The sequence below is a fragment of the Danio rerio genome, chromosome 11 (genome assembly GCF_049306965.1).
Source record: "Danio rerio strain Tuebingen ecotype United States chromosome 11, GRCz12tu, whole genome shotgun sequence".
Taxonomy (NCBI): Eukaryota; Metazoa; Chordata; class Actinopteri; order Cypriniformes; family Danionidae; genus Danio; species Danio rerio.
The window spans coordinates 1,609,506-1,630,217 of NC_133186.1; the positions used below are offsets into that span (position 1 = coordinate 1,609,506).

General features: G+C 36.9%; 2 protein-coding genes across 6 annotated transcripts; one reads left to right on the forward strand and one right to left on the reverse strand.

The window, feature by feature from the left end:
• The first annotated feature begins 275 nt into the window (after positions 1–275).
• On the forward strand, positions 276–15,531 carry ift52 (intraflagellar transport 52 homolog (Chlamydomonas)). 5 transcript variants are annotated; one of them, XM_073915708.1, is made up of 14 exons: positions 276–1,417; positions 2,216–2,371; positions 3,644–3,731; positions 4,078–4,207; positions 4,409–4,484; positions 4,560–4,631; positions 6,509–6,635; positions 6,727–6,810; positions 9,385–9,453; positions 9,832–9,986; positions 11,624–11,711; positions 13,023–13,131; positions 13,517–13,662; positions 15,272–15,531. In XM_073915708.1, the coding sequence occupies exons 2-14, from the start codon at positions 2,253–2,255 to the stop codon at positions 15,314–15,316; spliced, it is 1,308 nt and encodes a 435-aa protein (XP_073771809.1). In that variant the 5' UTR covers positions 276–1,417; positions 2,216–2,252; the 3' UTR covers positions 15,317–15,531.
• Positions 15,532–16,745: 1,214 nt separating this feature from the next.
• Positions 16,746–20,123, reverse strand: si:ch73-303b9.1. Its single transcript, XM_017358256.4, has 2 exons — positions 20,088–20,123; positions 16,746–18,024 (listed from the first exon to the last, which is right to left on the reverse strand). The coding sequence occupies exons 1-2, from the start codon at positions 20,110–20,112 to the stop codon at positions 17,441–17,443; spliced, it is 609 nt and encodes a 202-aa protein (XP_017213745.2). The 5' UTR covers positions 20,113–20,123; the 3' UTR covers positions 16,746–17,440.
• Positions 20,124–20,712: the final 589 nt, after the last annotated feature.

A 20,712-nucleotide genomic window follows, 5' to 3' on the forward strand; every position in this document is an offset into this window, starting at 1 on the left:
AGGTAGAAGCAGCCGTCTGTCCATCAGCCATTAGAGTGTTTGAGCTGCTGAAGATAATGTCAGCATAGACTAAGAGGATTATAGATGTGGAGTTTTAGAGGAAGCACAAATGAATAGCGGCATAGACTGACCAACAACAACATGCACACCTGATGAGCACGTTAGTCCTGTTTTACACCTGCCACTATGCTGACACACAGGCATTTGTAGCTCCGCCCTCTTCAGAAAAAAAGCACAATCTCATTTGAATTTAAAGCGACAGTCACCAAAACGCCTCAATTAGGATTAAAGTCTGAAAGGGTCAGTTTCAGAGAGGTAGAGAACATTATTTGTGTGGTATTTTGAACTGAAAGTTCTCACACACATACTAAGGACATCAGAAATGCATTTTACATCTTGTATAAAGGGGTATAATAGGTCCACTTTACTAATCATGCTAGAATCAGTCCATTGGTTTTCACTGACAGAGAGTTTTATATATCATTTTCACTTAAATGACAAGAAAGCAGACAAGTGGTCTGAGGAAATATCCAGTGAGCGCCAGATCTGTGGGCGTAAAGGCCTTATTGATGTCAGAGGAGAATGGCCAGACTGGTTCCAGTTGATAGAAAGGCAACAGTAACTCAAATAAGCACTCGCTACAACCGAGGTCTGCAGAAGAGCATCTCTGAACACACAACACGTCCAACCTTGAGGCGGATGGGCTACAGCAGCAGAAGACCACACCGGGTGCCGCTCCTGTCAGCTAAGAACAGGAAACTGAGGCTACAATTCACACAGACTCACCAAAACTGGACAATAGAAGATTGGAGAAACGTTGCTGCTCTGATGAGTCTCCATTTCTGCTGACACATTCAGATGCTCGGGTCAGAATTTGGCCTCAACAATATGAAAGCATGGATCCATCCTGCCTTGTATCAGCGGTTCAGGCTGCTGGTGGTGGTGTAATGATGTGGGGGAGATTTTCTTGGCACACTTTGGGCCCATTACCAGTTGAAAAACCAGTTGTGTAACACACAACAGCCTACCTGATTATTGTTGCTGACCATGTCCATCCCTTCATGAACACAGTGTCTCCATCTTCTGATGGCTACTTCCAGCAGGATCATAAGGTAGAAAGGCGCAAATCATCTCAGACTGGTTTCTTGAACATGGAAATGAGTTCACTGTACTCAAATGGCCTCCACAGTCTGCAGAGCTCAACCCAATAGAGCAGCTTTGGGATGTGGTGGAACGGGAGATTGGCATCATGGATGTGCAGCTGACAAATCTGCAGCAACTGTGTGATGCTATCACGTCAATATGGAGTAAAATCTCTGAGGAATATTTCCAGTAGCTTGTTGAATCCATGTCATGAAGGATTAAGGCAAAAGGGGTCCAACCCGGTACTAGTCAGGTGTACCTAATAAAGTTAGCGGTGAGTGTGTGCATGAATATGTTGTAATATTAAAGCACCCTTAATAAGATAAGACATTAACATGGTCATAAACAAAATTGATTACTGTATTTTTACGAATTAAAAGTATGTAGCATTATTTATTATTATTTGTAATTTGTTATTTACATATTGTAACTTATTTTACTTCGTTCTTTTATTTTCTTGCGTCTAATATGAAAAAGTAAACAAAACAACGCCATCGTTTACATTATGTTCTTTTAATATAGCATGATATTTGTTTGTGGAGCATAATAGTTTTTTTTTCTACGAACTATCCCTTACATTTAATTAATACGCTTTTATCCTATTTAAGCTTTTATGTTTACACGCATGCAGTTGCTATGGAGGAAGCGCCCCTGGATACGCTTGTGTTGTCCTCAAATACCCACAATGCATCGCTCGCGGCCGCTACAGCATGTATAATTCTGCGGAAACTTTTATTAATTTGTTTGTTTTTAGTCACATCTATTATTTAACAGGATGTAAGTTCGCATTATAACTACCCACAGCACATTTAAAGCCTCTGCTCTAACGGATTCGACCGGCAGAGATTAGCGTTAGCCTGCTAGCTTACAACGGTGACGTGCTGCACCACAATATTTATAGTTTATACATGTTTTAAAGATGTTGCTTCTGCTTTAATTTAACGCTAGAGTTGTCTTAACTGGATAATGTACAGACCTGTCACTATATATTGTCAGTGATGCGCAAGAAAACAGAAGAGTGTAACGTTATATTAACATTAGCGAAGGTAAACAGCAGCTCCTCCGTCTTCAGGGTTTGAATCTGTAATTGATCCTGATTATACAGCAGCATGGACAAAGAGCAAAGAAATATCGTTGTTTTCAACGCATCCAAGAGAGAGCTTTTCACCAGCAGCTCAGGATACAAGTCCTTACAGAAGAAACTCCGAGCTCAGTGGAAGATTCAAAGGTAAAAATCATGTAGACATACAGATTTTATTCTCTCAGTGTAAAGTATTTTCTAAATGTAAAGCAGTTAATTTTCTCTTCTCAAAAAGTATGGAGTGTTTGCAGTAAACATGCCAGCCTTTGTTAAAAATACAGTGATATGTCCGTGTAAAATGAGAAGCCTGCAGAGAAGCAACACTAGAAGTTTAGCTGAAGAGTGACTGATTGTGTGGAATAACTGAATATGTAGAGCACTGATTATGCATGTTAAGTACTCATATGAAGCTATATGTGTCAGAAGCCTGTCAGGTAACATATTATCAAGTAATTATCCTATCATGACAATGTATGTAAACACTTAGTCCTTTTACGTAATTAAAGAGAGAGCTTTGGTTTCAAAGAGAGTTGCTGACATGACTGTGACATCTCTGCTGACCATAGCAAGCTGGCAGAGAGCCAAGAATAACAGGGCCACCTACAGTAAAAACCTATCCCGAAATGGTCAAGAGTTTAAATGAGACACCTAGGGGTGTTAAATAACCTGTATAAAGATTGTGGAAAACACAGAGACGTTAGAGAGAGGAGAAGCAGAGAAAGAGGAGAGAAAGAAAGGAAAGGAATTGTCCAGGAGAGACGTCAGAATGCTCTGGGGTCTGCTCTGCTGTTTCTCGGCTTTATTATGGAGAATAAAGTCTATATTCTGATATTCAAAACCTCTGATCTGATCATTTCTAATTGATAAGAAGTCAGCAATTCTGACAAATGACACCCAAGATGGGTCAGAATACGACAGCAGGCAACATTGAAAGTGGTTTTAATCACAAAGATTTAAATGAAAGTATAAAAATAAGAGTTTTTCAATAGTTTTATTACAACTTCAAATGTTGACGACTACTGCACTGCAAGAAATGCTTATATTTGTGTCTTGTTTTTAGTCGAAATATCTAAAAAATTCTTAAATTAAGACGCATTTTCTTGATAATTTAACTTGTTTAAGGAAAAACTCACTTAATTGTGAGGTATTATTTCTGAAAACAAGACAAGCTCTTTTTGCTTTTCTAGAAGATGCTTCTTGATTTAAGAATTGTCAGATATTTGGGCTAGAAACAAGACAGAAACTCAGTAAAAAAGATTTTTGTTTTTGTAGTACAATTATATCAGAAAACATTTACATTCATGGACAGTTTGTTTTGTTTGATTCGCAGACACCCTTTTATAAAAGCAGACATTAAAAATGAATGATCTGAATATATCACTAAATGAGTACGATGGACTGTTTGTTTGTGTCCCTCAGCATTAAAGAGGAGCTGACGTTGGAGAAGCTCCAGGGAGTGAAGTTGTGGATCACCGCAGGTCCTCGAGAGAAGTTCACTGCTGCTGAGGTGAAGCTAGTTCATAGATAGTTCACAAAAAATTAACCATTTACCCACTATTTACTCTCCCTAAAGTAATTCCAAAAGCCTTTAACTCTGTTGAACACAAAAGAAGATATTTTGAAGAATGCTGAAAACCTGACAGCCATAGTAGAGAAAACTAATACTATGGAAGTCAATGGTTACAGGTTTCCAGCTTTCATCAAAATGCCACCTTCTGTATGTAACAGAAGAAAGAAACTCAAGCAGGTTTGTGACAGGTAAAGGGGCGGGTAAATGGTGTCATATTTGCGTGAACTGCCCCTTTTAGATCCTCAGATGAAGTGATGTGTTTTTGTATTGTTGTGTGCTGCAGTTGGAGGTTCTTAAGCAGTATCTGGACAGTGGTGGAGCTCTTCTGGTGATGCTCGGAGAAGGAGGAGAACTGAAATATGACACCAACATCAACTTCCTCCTGGAAGAATTTGGTATTATGGTTAACAATGGTGAGTTTATATTTGGAGGGGCGTCCGCTGTGTTAATCATATGCCGGAATAGCTGGCGGTTCATTCCATTGTGGCGACCCCTGATAAATAAACAAAGCAGAAGGAAAATGAACGAACAAATGTCTCACAAAAATAAAGAAAACACACAAAATCTGAAAAGTTATATTGAAGGCGTTTCTGAAATGAATATTGTCTTTCCAGATGCAGTGATACGGAATGTCTATTACAAATATTTCCATCCTAAAGAAGCGCTTGTGTCCAACGGTGTTCTCAACAGGTTTGTGTGTTCAGTTGTGTTTCCCTGTGGAGGTTATGCTGAAACAGTCAGGATTTTTTAAATGTTGTTTTTCAGGGAGATCAGCCGTGCTGCTGGTAAAGTGGTCACAGGAGTGATTGATGAAGAAAACACAGGCAATAATTCACAGTAAGTCGTCATGAACATCCACAGATAATCTCTGGTAATAACTGTAAATGCAATGCTTAAGCTGTGACCATATCCAGATGCATGGGTTAACAGTTGAAAATCCACATTAAGCATGAGCTTTATGCTTCGGCTGGGATATTGTTTTGTTGCAAGTAATTGCTGAAGCTTTTATCACGATATTAGACTAAGCTGCAAAAAAAAAAAAGAGTTTAACAGGTATAATAACTATAATATGCTAAGTGTATTGCTTTATTGTATATACATGTTCAGACTAAAACAATATTTGTAACAAATTAAATTTGATGACGAAGTACAACAGGTAACACTTAATAAAATCTCATTAGTAAATGTAAGTTAATGCATTAAAATCAACAGTGAGAAATAGCTATATTATAGTTAAATGTTAAAGTTAATTAAAAAAATACAACAGAATTTTATTAGTTATTAACTTATTATTATTAACTTATTATTAACATTTAATAAAATTATTACAGCTTTTGATTTTAATGTGTTATTAGTAGTATTGGACGTAGATTGGCATCCAAAATAAAATATTGTTTTGATTTTATATATATATATATATATATATATATATATATATATATATATATATATATATATATATATATATATATATATATATATATATATATATTATATGGATATGTGTGTGTGTGTGTGTGTGTGTGTGTGTGTGTGTGTGTGTGTGTGTGTGTGTTATTTATTGTGTATATATGATACACACACATGCATAATAACAAAAGCAACCCAAGTAAAGTGGGGCCTTTTTTTAAACAAATTATGTATCAATTTTAATATACATGCATGATTTTCATATACAAATGAAGTCATAGTTATATGCTCCATTATTCGCCCCCCGGTTTATTTTTTCCCCCCAGATTTTTTTCAGCACATTTCTAATCAGAAAAGTGTTAATAACTCATCTCTAATAACTGATTTATTTTCTCTTTGCCATGATGACAGTGAATAATATTAGACTAGATATTCCTCAAGACACTTCTGTACAGCTTAAAGTGGCATTTAAAATCTTAACTGGGTTAATTAGGTTAGCTAGGCAGGTTAGGGTAATTAGGCAAGTCATAGTATTACGATGGCTTGTTTTGTAGATTATCGGAAGAAAAATAGTTTAAAGGGGTTAATAATATTGACCTTAAAATGGTTTTAAAAAATGAATAACTGCTTTTATTCTAGCTGAAATAAAACAAATAAGACTTTATCAAGAAGAAAAAATATTATCAGACATACTGTGAACATTTCCTTGCTCTGTTCAACATAATTTGGGAAATATTTAAATAAGAAATAAAAATTCAACGAGGGTGAATAATTCTGACTGTATGTTTTATATATAAATAAAATAAAATTCTAATATATGCGTGCATGTGTGTGTGTGTATATATATATATATATATATATATATATATATATATATATATATATATATATATATATATATATATATATATATATATATATATATATATAAAGTATATAAGTATATAAAACACTAAAATAAACTTTTATTTTGAATTTGATTATCAATCGTGATTTATCTTTGCCTATCACCAACGTTTATCAAATGCTTTTGTGTTTGTCATTACAATGACTTTAGTTAAATGAAGCATTTTCAATGTTGTAGACCAGATAAACATGTTAAAATGTCCATGTTTGACAATAAATAGACTATTAAATCTTCAAGTATTTAATGCTGTGATAAACACCACTGCAAACACAATACTCTGAATATTCGTCAAAGAATAAATAAGTATGCACTGTATATTGAAGTGCCCACAATATCACGATATACAGAATTATTGAATATTTTCAGATGTCTAATGTGCTTTAATTGAACCAAACAGGGCACTTACGTTCGTCTACCCCTATGGGGCCACGCTAAATGTGATGAAGCCTGCAGTGGCCATTCTGTCCACTGGATCTGTGTGTTTTCCACTCAACAGGCCTGTTCTGGCCTTCCACCACTCAAAGGTGTGTGTGCAGTCGCTGATGTTCAGCTGTTGTTCAGTCTGACCTGTGAAAAACTTCATCCTCTGCTTTTCTTTTCTCTGTTTGCATCCAGAACGCTGGCAAACTGGCAGTCCTGGGCTCCTGCCACATGTTCAGTGACCAGTACCTGGACAAGGAGGAGAACAGCAGGATAATGGTGAGATAATGATGAGTTATTACAGTTATTTCCAAACATGCACTAAACAAACCACTGAACCAGATTTAAGTTGTGTGGGTTTATTTTTGGTTGTACAAAAAATACTTTAAATGGGTCATTAATTTTTATCAAAGCCATTAATTTTTGCTTTATGGGAAAAATCATCTTATTAAGTGAAGATCATGTTCCATAAAGACACTTAGCATGTTTACTACTGTGAATATATAACAAACTATATAAATACCACACTGTAAAAACACTTGTGTTCAGGTAACATGAAGGAGTTAAGTTTACTTATGAACGAACATAAAACAATCGAGTAATAATTTGGGTTGTTTCAGCTCGTTTTAAACTAGTACTTTGAACAAACGCCATTTTCTGAGTGTTTTTGTTTGCATGTTCTCCCTGCATTCGCGTGGGTTTCCTCTGGGTGCTCCGGTTTCCCTCACAGTCCAAAGACATGCGGTACAGGAGAATTGGGTAGGCTAAATTGTCTGTAGTGTGTGAATGTGTGTGTGGATGTTTCCCAGAGATGGGTTGCGGCTGGAAAGGCATCGGCTGCGTAAAAACGTGCTGGATAAGTTGGCGGTTCATTCCGCTGTGGCGACCCTGGATTAATAAAGGGACTAAGCTGACAAGAAAATGAATGAATGAATGATGCTTGATTTTAAATATAGTGTTTTCAAGGTTAGAAAAGTGCTTGGATTTTAGACAAAGTGCTTGAACCTGCTTGAATTTGTAACTGCAGGGCTCGAAGTTGCGACCGTTTTGGTTTTGCGGCTGAAGTTTGATCTATGCAAGCTCAAAATATATTTGGGGAAATTTGTGTGAGTGCAAAAAATTGTTGCTGTGCGACCAGTTTTTAGGAGAAGTTTACGCAGAATGCATATTTGCACTTAATAAACACCAAACGCAGTGCTCAGGAATAGTTTAACCCTTAAACTGTCACCATGTGACTGGTGGGACATTTGCATGCAGTTGCAATATTACTAAAGTAATATTGACAGTATTAACAAGTCATTTTGATGAAAGCTTACAATCTAGGGTTTGCATATTTGGTGACTGATTTTCAAAACAGTTAACATAGGAAGAGTTCATTATTTTGCAGCATGATAATTCTCAGACCCCTAAGGATTTCATTTCTTACATGAATTCTGAATGGCAATGCACATGAAATATCATCAACGGCTGCTAATGAAAGTTTGGTACTACAGCCAAGCACAATCTGACTGTAAGCTCAGTTTTTTGAGATGTCAACTTTAGGTTGAAAGAGACCAAACTTAAAAAGACACTTCATCCAATAACTGAACTCTTATTATTATTTTTGGGTGAATATCCCAATAAACCTATGCTCCAAAGTATTCAACTATTTAAGTTGAAATGTCATGATGTGTTTTCTTAAAATAGCACAATGGATTTAAAAGAGTACATCCAGCTCATATAAACGTAATTTACCCTGGTTTTTAGGTGACAGAAAAGCATAAAATTGCACCATGAAAGTGCTTAAAATAGCTGGAATTTGAAGCTGGAAAAGGTGTAAGAACCCTTTATATATAAAAAACTTCACCTTTTTAAGTGCACAAACCTGTAACCTAGTTTGCTCTTCTGCTAACACCCAGACTGATTGTGTTATGAACAAAATGTCATTGCAGGTTGGAATAGGCTACACATTTGTATAGAGTAAAGTGAAGGCAGTTTGATTGGATTGAAAGGTTGTATTCAAATTCAAATTTCATGTTATATTTTTGTTCTAGATCAAAAATGTAAGGCAAGGCAAGTTTATTTATATAGCACATTTCATACACAGTGGCAATTCAAAGTGCTTTACATAAACAGGAATAAAAAAGACAAGATTAGGACATAAAATGCAGACAATAAAAATGATTAAAAACAGATAAAAACAAATTAAAATGTGTTAAAACAGGTTATAAAAGAATGAAAAAGAGAACGAAAAACATAATAGTGCGATCTGTCCGACGCAGCACAGTGCTCATTCAGTAAAGGCACAGCTAAACAGATGTGTGTTCAGTCTTGATTTGAACATGCCAAATGTTGGAGCACATCTGATCATTTCTGGAAGCTGATTCCAGCAGCGAGGGGCGCTGTTAGTGGCTGAAGGCAGATTCACCCTGCTCTGACTGAACTCTTGGAATTTCTAGTTTATAAGATCCTAATGATCTGAGTGATCTGTTAGGTTTGTATTCAGTGAGCATATCTGTGATGTATTGAGCTCCTAGGCCATTTAGTGATTTATAGACCAGTAATAATACTTTAAAATCTATTCTGAATGTAACTGGGAGCCAGTGTAGAGACCTGAGGACAGGTGTGATGTGCTCTGATTTCCTGCTTCAGGTCAGAATAGATCATAGATCAGTTTGGCTGGAATAAATTAAACACATTTAAAAACTGGTCAATATTAAAAGCCCCCCTTAAGATGTTTTTTTATTTTTAAGATTAGCTATAGAGACAAACCCCTGTTGTCTAGACTTGCCTAATTAACCTAGATAGCCGAGTAACACTTGTATCATGCAAAATATTTTATTTAAAAAAAAAAATATGATGCGTATGTTTCAGGATGTTGTTTTCCAGTGGCTTACAACCGATAGCATTCATCTGAACCAGATCGATGCAGAGGACCCAGAGGTGAGCACATACACCCACATGCGCCTTCATATTAGTGTTGTATTCTAAATAAAGTAAGAAATTGGGGTCAGGAGTTTCTTTTGTTCAACAGAAATGCAGTTAAACTATATTAATATCAAATATTAGTACAATTTAAATTGACTGACTTCTTTATGAATGTGTGGTAAAATGCAATTCGACTGGAAGCATTTTCAGTGTCACGCGATCCTTCAGAATTCAATCTAATATGTTGATGATTGATGATGATGTGAACAGTTAAACACATGGACAAATAATACATTATATGAAATTCATCCTTAGATTTTTTTTATAACAACTGTCTGCACAGCAGTGAAGTGTCATTGTTTCTCAGTGTTTACCTGCTCCTCATGTCTCCAGATCACTGACTACATGATGCTGCCGGACACCGGGAGTCTGTCTGAACGCCTGAGAGTGTGTCTGCAGGAGGGAGACGAGAACCCGCGAGATTTCACATCTCTCTTCGACATGTCCTTGCTAAAGCTGCACACAAACACTCTTCCTTCTGTCCTGGAGTGAGAACTGCACTTTACATTAACATTTCTGAAGGAGGCGTCTTTCTGCTGTTCTCACATGTAGCACACACAGACATGCATTCAGCGTGAACAGTCAAACTTTCAGCTTTAAACTAGTGCTGGCCAAAAATGAATCGCATTCAAAATAAAAAATAGTTTTGGCGTAATATATGTGCGTGTATGCATATTTATTTTGAGTGCATATATCTCACAGATTTCTAATTAATTAATATTTTCTAATTAATATTTTCTATAGGAAGCTGTACAATATTATATTGTGTATAAACATCCGATTAGTCAGTACTGAAGCCAAATCTGGAGCTTATCTAACAAAATAACTTATGATAAGTTAAAAAATGTGTAGTCCAGATGTATATGTTAGAGAAAAATATTAAATAAAAATGAAAAAATTGGAAAAATCAAGATAAATTTTTAATTATTTGCATTATTTTGCATGAATTTAAATGTAATATGTTTTTTATTACTAAAGATGTGACTAAAAATATATTTTAATAAATATAATATATGTTTAATAAATCTGTTTTGTTCAATTGCACCAAAATAAAATGAATAGAAATTGATAAAAATGTTTATTTACAAGACGGGGTGTTTTCATTTATGCTGAGCACTGTATAAGTACACACATGCATTACATATACTTAATAAATATATCTAATAAACACACATCTTATGTCAAAAACCTTTATTTTGGCTGCAATTCATCTTTTCCCAGCGCTACTTTAAACTTGAGTTTGTAAACAAAGGCCCGGTTTCACAATCTGAGCTTAGCTTAAGCTTGGACTAGGCCCTATTTAAGGGTTAGTTCACCCAAAAAATGTAATTCTGTTATTAATTATTCACCCTTATGTCATTTGAGACCTTAGTTTGTCCTCGAAACACAAATTAAGATAATTTAGATGAGATCTGGGAGCTCTCTCATCCTTCATAAACAGCAAGCTTTAAGCTTCCAGAAAAATCTCTAAAACATCCTCGAAACAGACCATACGCTTTCAGGCATATTTTTAAGCTACATGAATAATTTTGTGCACAAATAAATCAAAAATAAAGACTTTTTTCTACCTCAGTGTCATTATATTGCACATGTCAACAACAGAAATGTAATGTTTTGGGTGAACTAACACTTTATATTAGGGTGTTTAAACTGCTTTAATAAAAAAATGAATTAAAAAGCATCTTAAGACAGTGACACTGTATTGTAAGACATCTCACTGCATGTTATTACAAGTCAAGACACCTCAGACATGCAGTTTAGTCTTAAAGGTTCATAAAAATATTTAGATTTACTCATACTCAAGTAGCTGCAAACATTCATGAGTTTCTTTCCTCAGATGAACACAAAAGCAGATATTTTGAAGAATGCTGACAGCACGTAGCCATTCACTTCCATAGTAGAAAAATCAAATACTGTGAAGGTTTCCATCTTAATACAGGAAAAAGAAACTCTTAAAGGTTTGAAACCAGTAAAGGTTGAGTAAATGATGACAGAATGTTCATTGTTAGGTGAATTATCCCTTTAAGTTTTGTCTTTGAAATGGGAATAAATGCAAGGTTTGTGTGCTTGGCTAATAAGACTAGCATGAAAATAATTCATCTCTAATGTCGCGTCTTTGTTTCAGTGCTTACAAGCAGCTGAATGTTAAACATGAGGCTCTCCAGCTGATCACACCACAGTTTGAAACCCCTCTGCCTCCTCTGCAGCCTGCCGTGAGTCTACAAAAAGTGCAACCAAATGCATTAACCATATGCAAGAAATGCATCTCCACACTGTTAAAGTACACTTATCGGCCACTTTATTAGGTATACCTTACTAGTACCGAGTTGGACTCACTTTTGCCTTCAGAACTGCCTTAATGCACATCCATGATGTGAATCTCCCCTTCCACCACTTCCCAAAGCTGCTCTATTGGATTGAGATCTGGGGACTGTGGAGGCCATTTGAGTACAGTGAACTCATTGTCATGTTTAAGAAACCAGTCTGAGATGACTGAGCTTTATGACATGGTGTGTTATCCTGCTGGAAGTAGCCATCAGAAGATGGAGACACTGTGCTCATAAAGGGATGGACATGGTCAGCAGCAATACTCAGGTAGGCTGTGGCGTTGATGCTCAATTGGTACTAATGGACCCAAAGAAAATCTCCCCCACACCATTACACCACCACCACCAGCCTGAACCGCTGATACAAGGCAGGATGATCCATGCTTTCATGTTGTTGAGGCCAAATTGTGAGCCGAGCATCTGAATGTGTCAGCAGAAATGGAGACTCATCAGAGCAGCAACGTTTCTCCAATCTTCTATTGTCCAGTTTTGGTGAGTCTGTGTGAATTGTAGCCTCAGTTTCCTGTTCTTAGCTGACAGGAGCGGCACCCGGTGTGCTCTTCTGCTGCTGTAGCCCATCTGCCTCAAGGTTGGACGTGTTGTGTGTTCAGAGATGCTCTTCTGCAGAGCTCGGTTGTAGCGAGTGCTTATTTGAGTTACTGATGCCTTTCTATCAGCTGGAACCAGTCTGGCCATTCTCCTCCGACCTCATAAACAAGGCATTTGCGCCCACAGAACTGCCGCTCACTGGATATCTCCTCTTTGACGGACCATTCTCTGTAAACCCTAGAGATGGTAGTGCATGAAAATCCCAGTAGATCAGCTGTTTCTGAAATACTCAGAGCAGCCCGTCTGGCACCAACAACCATGCCACGGTCAAAGTCTCTAGAAATTTGAATCAACCAGCAGTTGGACAGGTGTACCTAATAAAGTGGCCAGTGAGTGTATACTCACTGTGGCCAGTGAGTGTATAATGTTAAAGAAATCTTGTATCCATAAATCTGTATAAACATATCCGTCAAACTAACAGACTGATACTAACATCTAAAAAACTTTAATTTACTTTCACAAGATCTTTAACCTCGATCCAGACCAAAGGGAACGCTCTACCGTTGTGAACGCACCCCTAAAACTAGGCTCTTTCTGTAATGCACACCCAGATGATTGTGTGTTTGTGGGTGTTTGTCTTGTGTTCAGGTTTTTCAGCCGGCCTTTAGAGACCTTCCTCCACCAATGCTGGACCTGTTTGACCTGGACGAGACCTTCTCCTCTGAGAAAGTCCGACTTGCTCAGCTCTCCAATAAATGTGAGCCTTTAACACTGTCATTACCATCATTCATTCATTTTCTTTTCATCTTAGTCCCTTTATTCATCAGGGGTCACCACAGTTGAACGAACCGCCAACATATGTATTACCCAGTAGATGCCCTTCCAGCCACAACCCAGTACTGGGAAACACCCATACACATTCACACACACACTCATACACTACAGCCAAGTCATTCATTCATTCTTCTTTTCGGCTTAGTCCCTTTATTAATCAGGGATCTCCACAGTGGCATGAACCGCCAACTATTCCAGCATATGTTTTATGCAGCGGATGCCCTTGAATGCCCAGAATGATGTTGTAGTCTGTGTCCATGTACTTATTGTTTGTGGTCTTCAGTCATCGATCTGTTTTCTTCCTCAAGGTACCGATGACGATCTTGAGTTTTACGTTCGTAAATGTGGAGACATCTTAGGAGTGACGGGGAATTTGGACAAAGACAAACGAGATGCCAAGCACATACTTGAGCACGTCTTCTTCCAAGTGGTGGAGTTCAAGAAACTCAATGAAGTAAGTTGAACGTGTGTTGAACACATTTATATTTTATTTTATAGAGAAAGTTAATGAAAATGGACACCAAGCTCAGACATAACCAATAAACGGTTTTAATTTTAAACTCACAGACCATTAAAAGACTTGTGGAAAGACAACAAAATGTCAACAATAAATTAAGAGTGTAACATACAAGCTTTAGTGACTAGTTTATTTATTTGTAAAAGAAAAAAAGTAGCTTAAACATTCTGTTTAAAGTAGGTGTTGTGTTTGTGGTCCAAGACAAAAAATTATATAGGAAAGCAAACAACACTAGAATGAATATATAAATGTACATTACAGTCTATTCTGCCAAAACAACCATCCTGGATGTACTTTATCATGCTTATTACACGACTATTTGCTACAAAATATTTAAATCAGACACAAAACATTATTCTCAGCCCGTAATCGTTTATTAATTCTTTAATGAAATGCAAAGCTGACAGAACCAAAAACAGCTGATGGAGTATACACTAACCTGTGCATTATTCAGACACTAGATAAGGACAAACAGTCAAAAACAGCTGATGGAGTATACACTAACCTGCACATTATTCAGACACTAGATGAAGACAGTCAAAAACAGCTGATGGATTATACACTAACCTGTGCATTATTCAGACACTAGATAAGGACAAACAGTCAAAAACAGCTGATGGATTATACACTAACCTGCACATTATTCAGACACTAGATGAAGACAGTCAAAAACAGCTGATGGAGTATACACTAACCTGCACATTATTCAGACACTAGATGAAGACAGTCAAAAACAGCTGATGGAGTATACACTAACCTGCACATTATTCAGACACTAGATGAAGACAGTCAAAAACAGCTGATGGATTATACACTAACCTGCACATTATTCAGACACTAGATGAAGACAGTCAAAAACAGCTGATGGAGTATACACTAACCTGCACATTATTCAGACACTAGATGCCGTCAAACACTCATAATTATTTGCCCTCCTGTGAATTTTTTTTCATTTTCAAATATTTCCTAAATGATGTTGAACAGATACAGGAGTTTTTCACAGTGTTTCCTCTAATATTTGTTCTTCTAGAGAAAGTCTTATTTGTTTTATTTCGGCTAGAATAAAAGCAGTTCTTAATTATTTTAAAGTCATTTTAAGGTCAATTTTATTAGCCCCCTTAAGCTATATTTGTTTTGGATTGTTTCCAGAAGAAACCACTGTTATACAATGACTTGCCTAATTAACCTAACTTTACCCTAATTAACCTAGTTAAGCCTTTAAATGTCACTTTAAGCTGAATACTAGTAAACATCTAGTCCAATATTATGTGCTGTCATCATGACAAAGATAAAAGAAACCAGTTATTAGAAACAAGTTATTAAAACCGTTACGATTAGAAATGTGTTGAACAAAATCTCCTTTCCTTTAAACAGAAATTGGGGGAAAAATATACAGGGGGGTGAATAATTCTGACTTCATCAGTACCTTTTAATGTGATAATTGACCAATCAAAATCGAGTGTTCCACAGAGGCATGTAATAAATAATGTTAACATGTTTGTGTGGTTTTATTCCTGTAACGCTGCTGTTCTTTTCTTTCCTCAAGGAGCACGATGTGGACACAGCAGAAGCGAGGTTCAGCATGTACTGAAGCAGGAGCTCAGGAGGGTTTATTTAGGAGATTTGTGTGTACATTATAGAGACTCAATCTGCAGTGGAGCTGTGAACACATCCCTACCGGTGCAAGATAATGATCAGGTGTGGTTTATCAGATCTATAATTATGAACTTTTCAAGCCTATGCTTTAAAGAATGAACCTTTCTTGTAAGAGTTTTGTCAATAAATATGAGCTTTTGTATATCCACACACTGTTGTCCAAATTGCTATTTGGGATTCTGCTCTACAAATGCATTTTATGTATATTTAACTTAAGTTTATCTGGGATGATTTCATATTGCAGAGAGCTAGCCGGAAGCTAGCTCTCTGCAACACTCACATGGTTGCCTGCTGAAGCTAAGCCGGGCTGCGCCTGATCAGTACCTGGATGGGAGACCACATGGGAAAGCTAAGTTGCTGCCGGAAGTGGTGTTAGTGAGGCCAGCAGGGGGTGCTCAACCTGTGTTCTTTGTGGATCCTAACGCCCCAGTATATTGAAGGGGACTGTCTCCTCTCCACCAATCAGCTGGTGTGTGGTCTGGCGCAATTATCATGTTGTGTTATACATGTGGATGCTGCACACTGGTAGTTAATGATAAGATTCACCCCAATGTGTAAAGCGCTTTGGGTGTCCAGAGAAGCGCTGTATAAATGTAAGGAATTATTATTATTATTTTAAATAACTACATTTACGTCAAACTGAATACTATAATACGATGTGGTGTCAGTGGTAAATTAGTAAATAACTCAATACATGGTGGCTCAGTTGTTAGCAGTCACCTCACAGCAAGAAGGTCGCTGGTGCGAGTCCTGGCCGGGCCAGTTAGCATTTCTATGTGGAGTTTGCATGTTCTCCCCGTGTTGGAGAACCGGGTGCTCCGGTTTCCTACACAGTCCAAACACATGCGCTATAGGGGAATTGATGAACTAAATTGGCCGCAGTGTGTTTGTGTGTGTGTGAATGTGAGAGTGTATGGGAGTTTCCCAGTACTGGGTTGCAGCTGGAAGGGAATCCATTGCACAAAACGTGCCAGATTAGTTGGTGGTTCATTCCACTGTGGCAGTAAATGCTTTATAGCATGCATAAGTTTTAGTGCACACTTTCCCCCATAGCGCATGTTTCATAGTATCTCCTTTCAAACCAAAGCAGCATTAGAGCAACTTCGAAAACAAAATCTACTTTAATTAATGAAAACCTTTGCAAATAAATGCACATGTAATAAACTTACATTTACAAATTTGTGAGTGCATTAGTGTTAGGCATCAATGGCTGCTTTTACTTATTTTTTTCCTGTTAATGAAGATCACATTTATCACCAATTTGGAGAAAATGCTTTGTAGGATGCATCATCTATGTTTTAGTGCACACACTCTCCCTCAGTGCATGTCCCGTTGGATCTCCTTGCACACTGAAGAAGCATTAATGCAACTTAAAAATATTTATTTTCATTAATGGAAAACATTTGCATGTAAATACACTTGTAATAAACATACACTTACAAATCCATGAGTGCAATTAATTAGCATATTAAAAGAGACAGTTCACCCAAAAATACAAATCCTCAATTTTTACTCCTGCACTTCAAAACCGGTTAAGGTTTCTTCTTTTAGGCTCAAAAAAACCATGACATACTGGGGGGAAAGCCATTGATCTCCATAGTGATTTTGTTCCTATTATGGATGTCAAAGACGGAGGGCCTGGAGACAGTGACTGGAGGGCCGCAGCTCTGCACAGTTTAGTTCCAACCCTAATTAAAACACAGATGATCAAACTAATTGAGTCCTTCAGGCTTGTTTGAAACCTACAGGTAAGTGTGTTGAAGCAGGGTTGGAATTAAACTGTGCAGGGCCGCAGCCCTCCAGGAATTGAGTTTGACATCCCCGCCATAGAAGGATATACTGGAAAACAGCAATTGATCTCCATAGTATATTTGTTGTGTTTCCTAATGTGTTTGCCAATATTTTTCAGAATATCTTGGTGTGTGTTCGACAGAAGGCGCTTGAGTGAGTAAATGCTGAGAAATGTTCATTTTTGGGTGAACCATCCCTTTAAAAAGAACATTATAAATTCTTCACTGAAAGTGTTGCATTAAAACGCACACATAAAACAGCACTTCCATCATATGGCCAGGTCAGATTCACTCCATTTCTCCCTGAGCTCCGGCATCACTGCAGACTGACCGATCATCTCCCTCCAGGACTTCTGCAGATCCTCTGAAACTCCTCCCGACCACACATTCGAGGCTTCAGGAGCCGCAGACTGGTTTATGGGGCTCCATGTTGACTCCAAACAGGACTTTGGGCTCTCCACTATGGCCTTCACCAGAGACACCTCCCAGCAAGGGTGCGAGGCGGTCAGATCCACACAGGAGAGGTCCAGCGAGTTCCCCAGGACTGGTTTCTGGAAGCGCATTCTCTCATAGGGCGTGGAGGATTTACCTTCCACCGGGCTCTTCAGCGCAGCGTTCAGCACGTTTCCTGGAGAAAGAGCTTTACTGAGGGCCACCAGTGGAGATAGGAGACCCGTGGAGAAGTTTAATGACGGAGGGACTGCAGGATTGGCCTCGGAATACTCCAGAACGATGCCTTTGTTTGGCTTCAGGAGCCCGTCGGAGGAAGCTGTCGAAATGGAGAGACTCTGGTCTGTGCAAAAACCTCGGTCAAAGTCAGACCACGACGGGCCCTCATAGCTTCTGGCCAGCTCTGTCAAAATCAACAGGGTTTATACATTTTATATGATATTTTAAGTCAAAATGAGGCATTTTTCTTAATTACACTTTACATTTTCCAGAATCGTACATTTTAAAAGTCAAATTTAAAGGGACAGTTCACCTAGAAATGAAAATCATTTATGAGAGGGCTCTGGAAGCAGACCTGGTGCAGTGCAATCTGTGTTGCATCCAATGCTATTTAATGTGCTCACCTAACCCCACCCCTCACAGTGACATCACTAGCTTAAGTGTATTGTGTCTGACGTTGCATCACTGAGAGATGCAGTCTCAGCTTGCATCATAAAGGCTGCATCCAGGTAATATTGCCTTTAATAGGTGTCAAACCATTGCGTCTTCTGTTTAACACGTTTGAAGAATGTTGGAAACCTGCAAACATCGACTTTCCAGCTTTCTTCAGAATAAGTTTAGTGTTAAGGTAAAGGAATCACTTGAGGGAGAACATTTTGTAATTTTGGGGTGAACTAAGCACTTTACAATTGCACGTTCTAAATTTAAAACCTTTGAGTTTCTTCCGGTACATATTCATAATTTTAACAACACTCTTTGTTATTTAAGACATTTTTTTTTTACTTAATGTCATACTTTAAACCTTTGATGAAAGTCAATGGTTACCGGTTTTCAGCATTCTTCAAAATATCTTATTTTGTGTTCAAATGAAACTCAAAGGTTTGGAACCACTTGAGGGAGAGCAAATGAGTCAAGTTGACTTTTTGGGCGAACTGTTTTTTCCAAGCACATTCAAGATGAATTTGAGAACTTCACTAGTGTATATTACACTGTTTACTTGTATATTCATACTTCACATTGCATCAGATGTTATAGTATTCCAGTATATGGCATGTGTTTCGATCTAAAGCTTATCAAAACATGCTGTCATCTACTCCATTAAATCATTTACTTGCATCTGAAAATGTATTTTTATTTTACTTCCATGAATTAACCATTTTGTAAAACAAAATCACAATCTGAACGAATCTTCCGGTACATATTCATAATTAACACAACTCTTTAATTTAAGACATTTTATACTTTAATGTCATACTTTAAACCTTCAAGTTTAATTATGACATATCAAATCATGTTTTTTAACGAATTAAATTGACTTTTAGTAATTTTTGTTTTAAAACACTGTCAGAAATACTATATTTTCCCAAAGCTTTACCCTTACAATGTCACATTTAAAAGGGTAGGTAAAAAAAAATGAACATTGTCATTTACTCTGTTTCAAATCTTTGAGTTTCTTCTGTTGAACACAAAAGACGACATTTTGAAGAATGCTGAAAACCAGCAAACACTGACTTCCATAGTATTTGCCTTTCCTACTATACAAGTCAATGGTTACCGGTTTTCAGCATACTTCAAAATATCTTTTTTTTGTGTTCAACAGAAGAAACTGAAAAGTTTGGAACCACTTGAGGGAAAGTAAATGAGACAAGTTGAATTTTTGGGTGAACCATTTCTTTTAAGTGCATTCATGGTGAATTTGAGAAGTCACAAGTGTACATTACACAATTTTCTTACATATTCATACTTCACTTTACATCAGATGCTATAGTATTCGCTAAGGACAGTTTTTTTGATGGCATGTTTGCCCTAGACTAACCAAAACATGCTGTAATGTACTCTATTAAATAATTTATTTGGATCTTAAATGAAAATTAATTTTAATTTCATGCATTTTTCCACTCAAAGCAGTAATCCCCCATGGTCTTCTCCCAATGTATAGGCAAAGAGTGCAAATAAAATAAAATTAAGAAAAATAAAAAAAGTGGACATCATAAGTGCATTCGCAGAGCCCAGAGTTTCCACTTTATGCAAGAACAAATATTTAATTATCCATTTAGTAACATTTTACGATTATCAAGCAAATAATCAGATTATCAGATTTATCCCAAATCTCAGCACAATTCAAACCTTTCAAGCATTTTAAGCAATACCTGCACCAGTAAGAGCTCTGTTAAATGTGTTTGCAGCTTATTATAGCAAATATTATTACTAAAACTTCAACATTATTTATATAAGTGTGTGTTTTACCAGGTCTGTCCCGTCCTGCGTCCATTAGGAAAGTGTGGAGGTAATTAGACTCAGCTTGTATTTATGGCTGAGCATGATTAGCTCATTAGCTCTTCAGGCTTTTGGGAAAAGGGGATCTTTTCAGTGGATAAATACTCTAAACACGTCTATAATCACAATGCTTGATCATATCTATATTTCAATGCAGATGAAAAACCAAATAATAAGATTTGGGTTTAGTAATTAATTACTAGCTCTGAGTTTTATCGCCATTTTGTAAAACAAAAATCGCTATCTGAATGAATCTTCCGGTACATATTCATAATTTTACCAACACTCATTTTATACTTTAATGTCATACTTTAAACGTTTAATGTTTAATTATGACATGTCAAATCGTGTTTTTACGACTTTTAGTTGTTAAGTTTTTTAAACGGAATGTCAGAAATACGAGTAAAGGACTATTGAATGGGCAGTTCACGCAAAATCATCGTTTATCTCCCTTAAACTGGATCCAAGTTTCTTCTGTCGAACACAAAAGCAGAAAACCTGTAACCAATGACTCATATAGTATTTGTTTATCCTATATGGAAGTCATAATATCTTCTTTTGTGTTCAACAGAACTAATAAAAGGTTATAAACCAT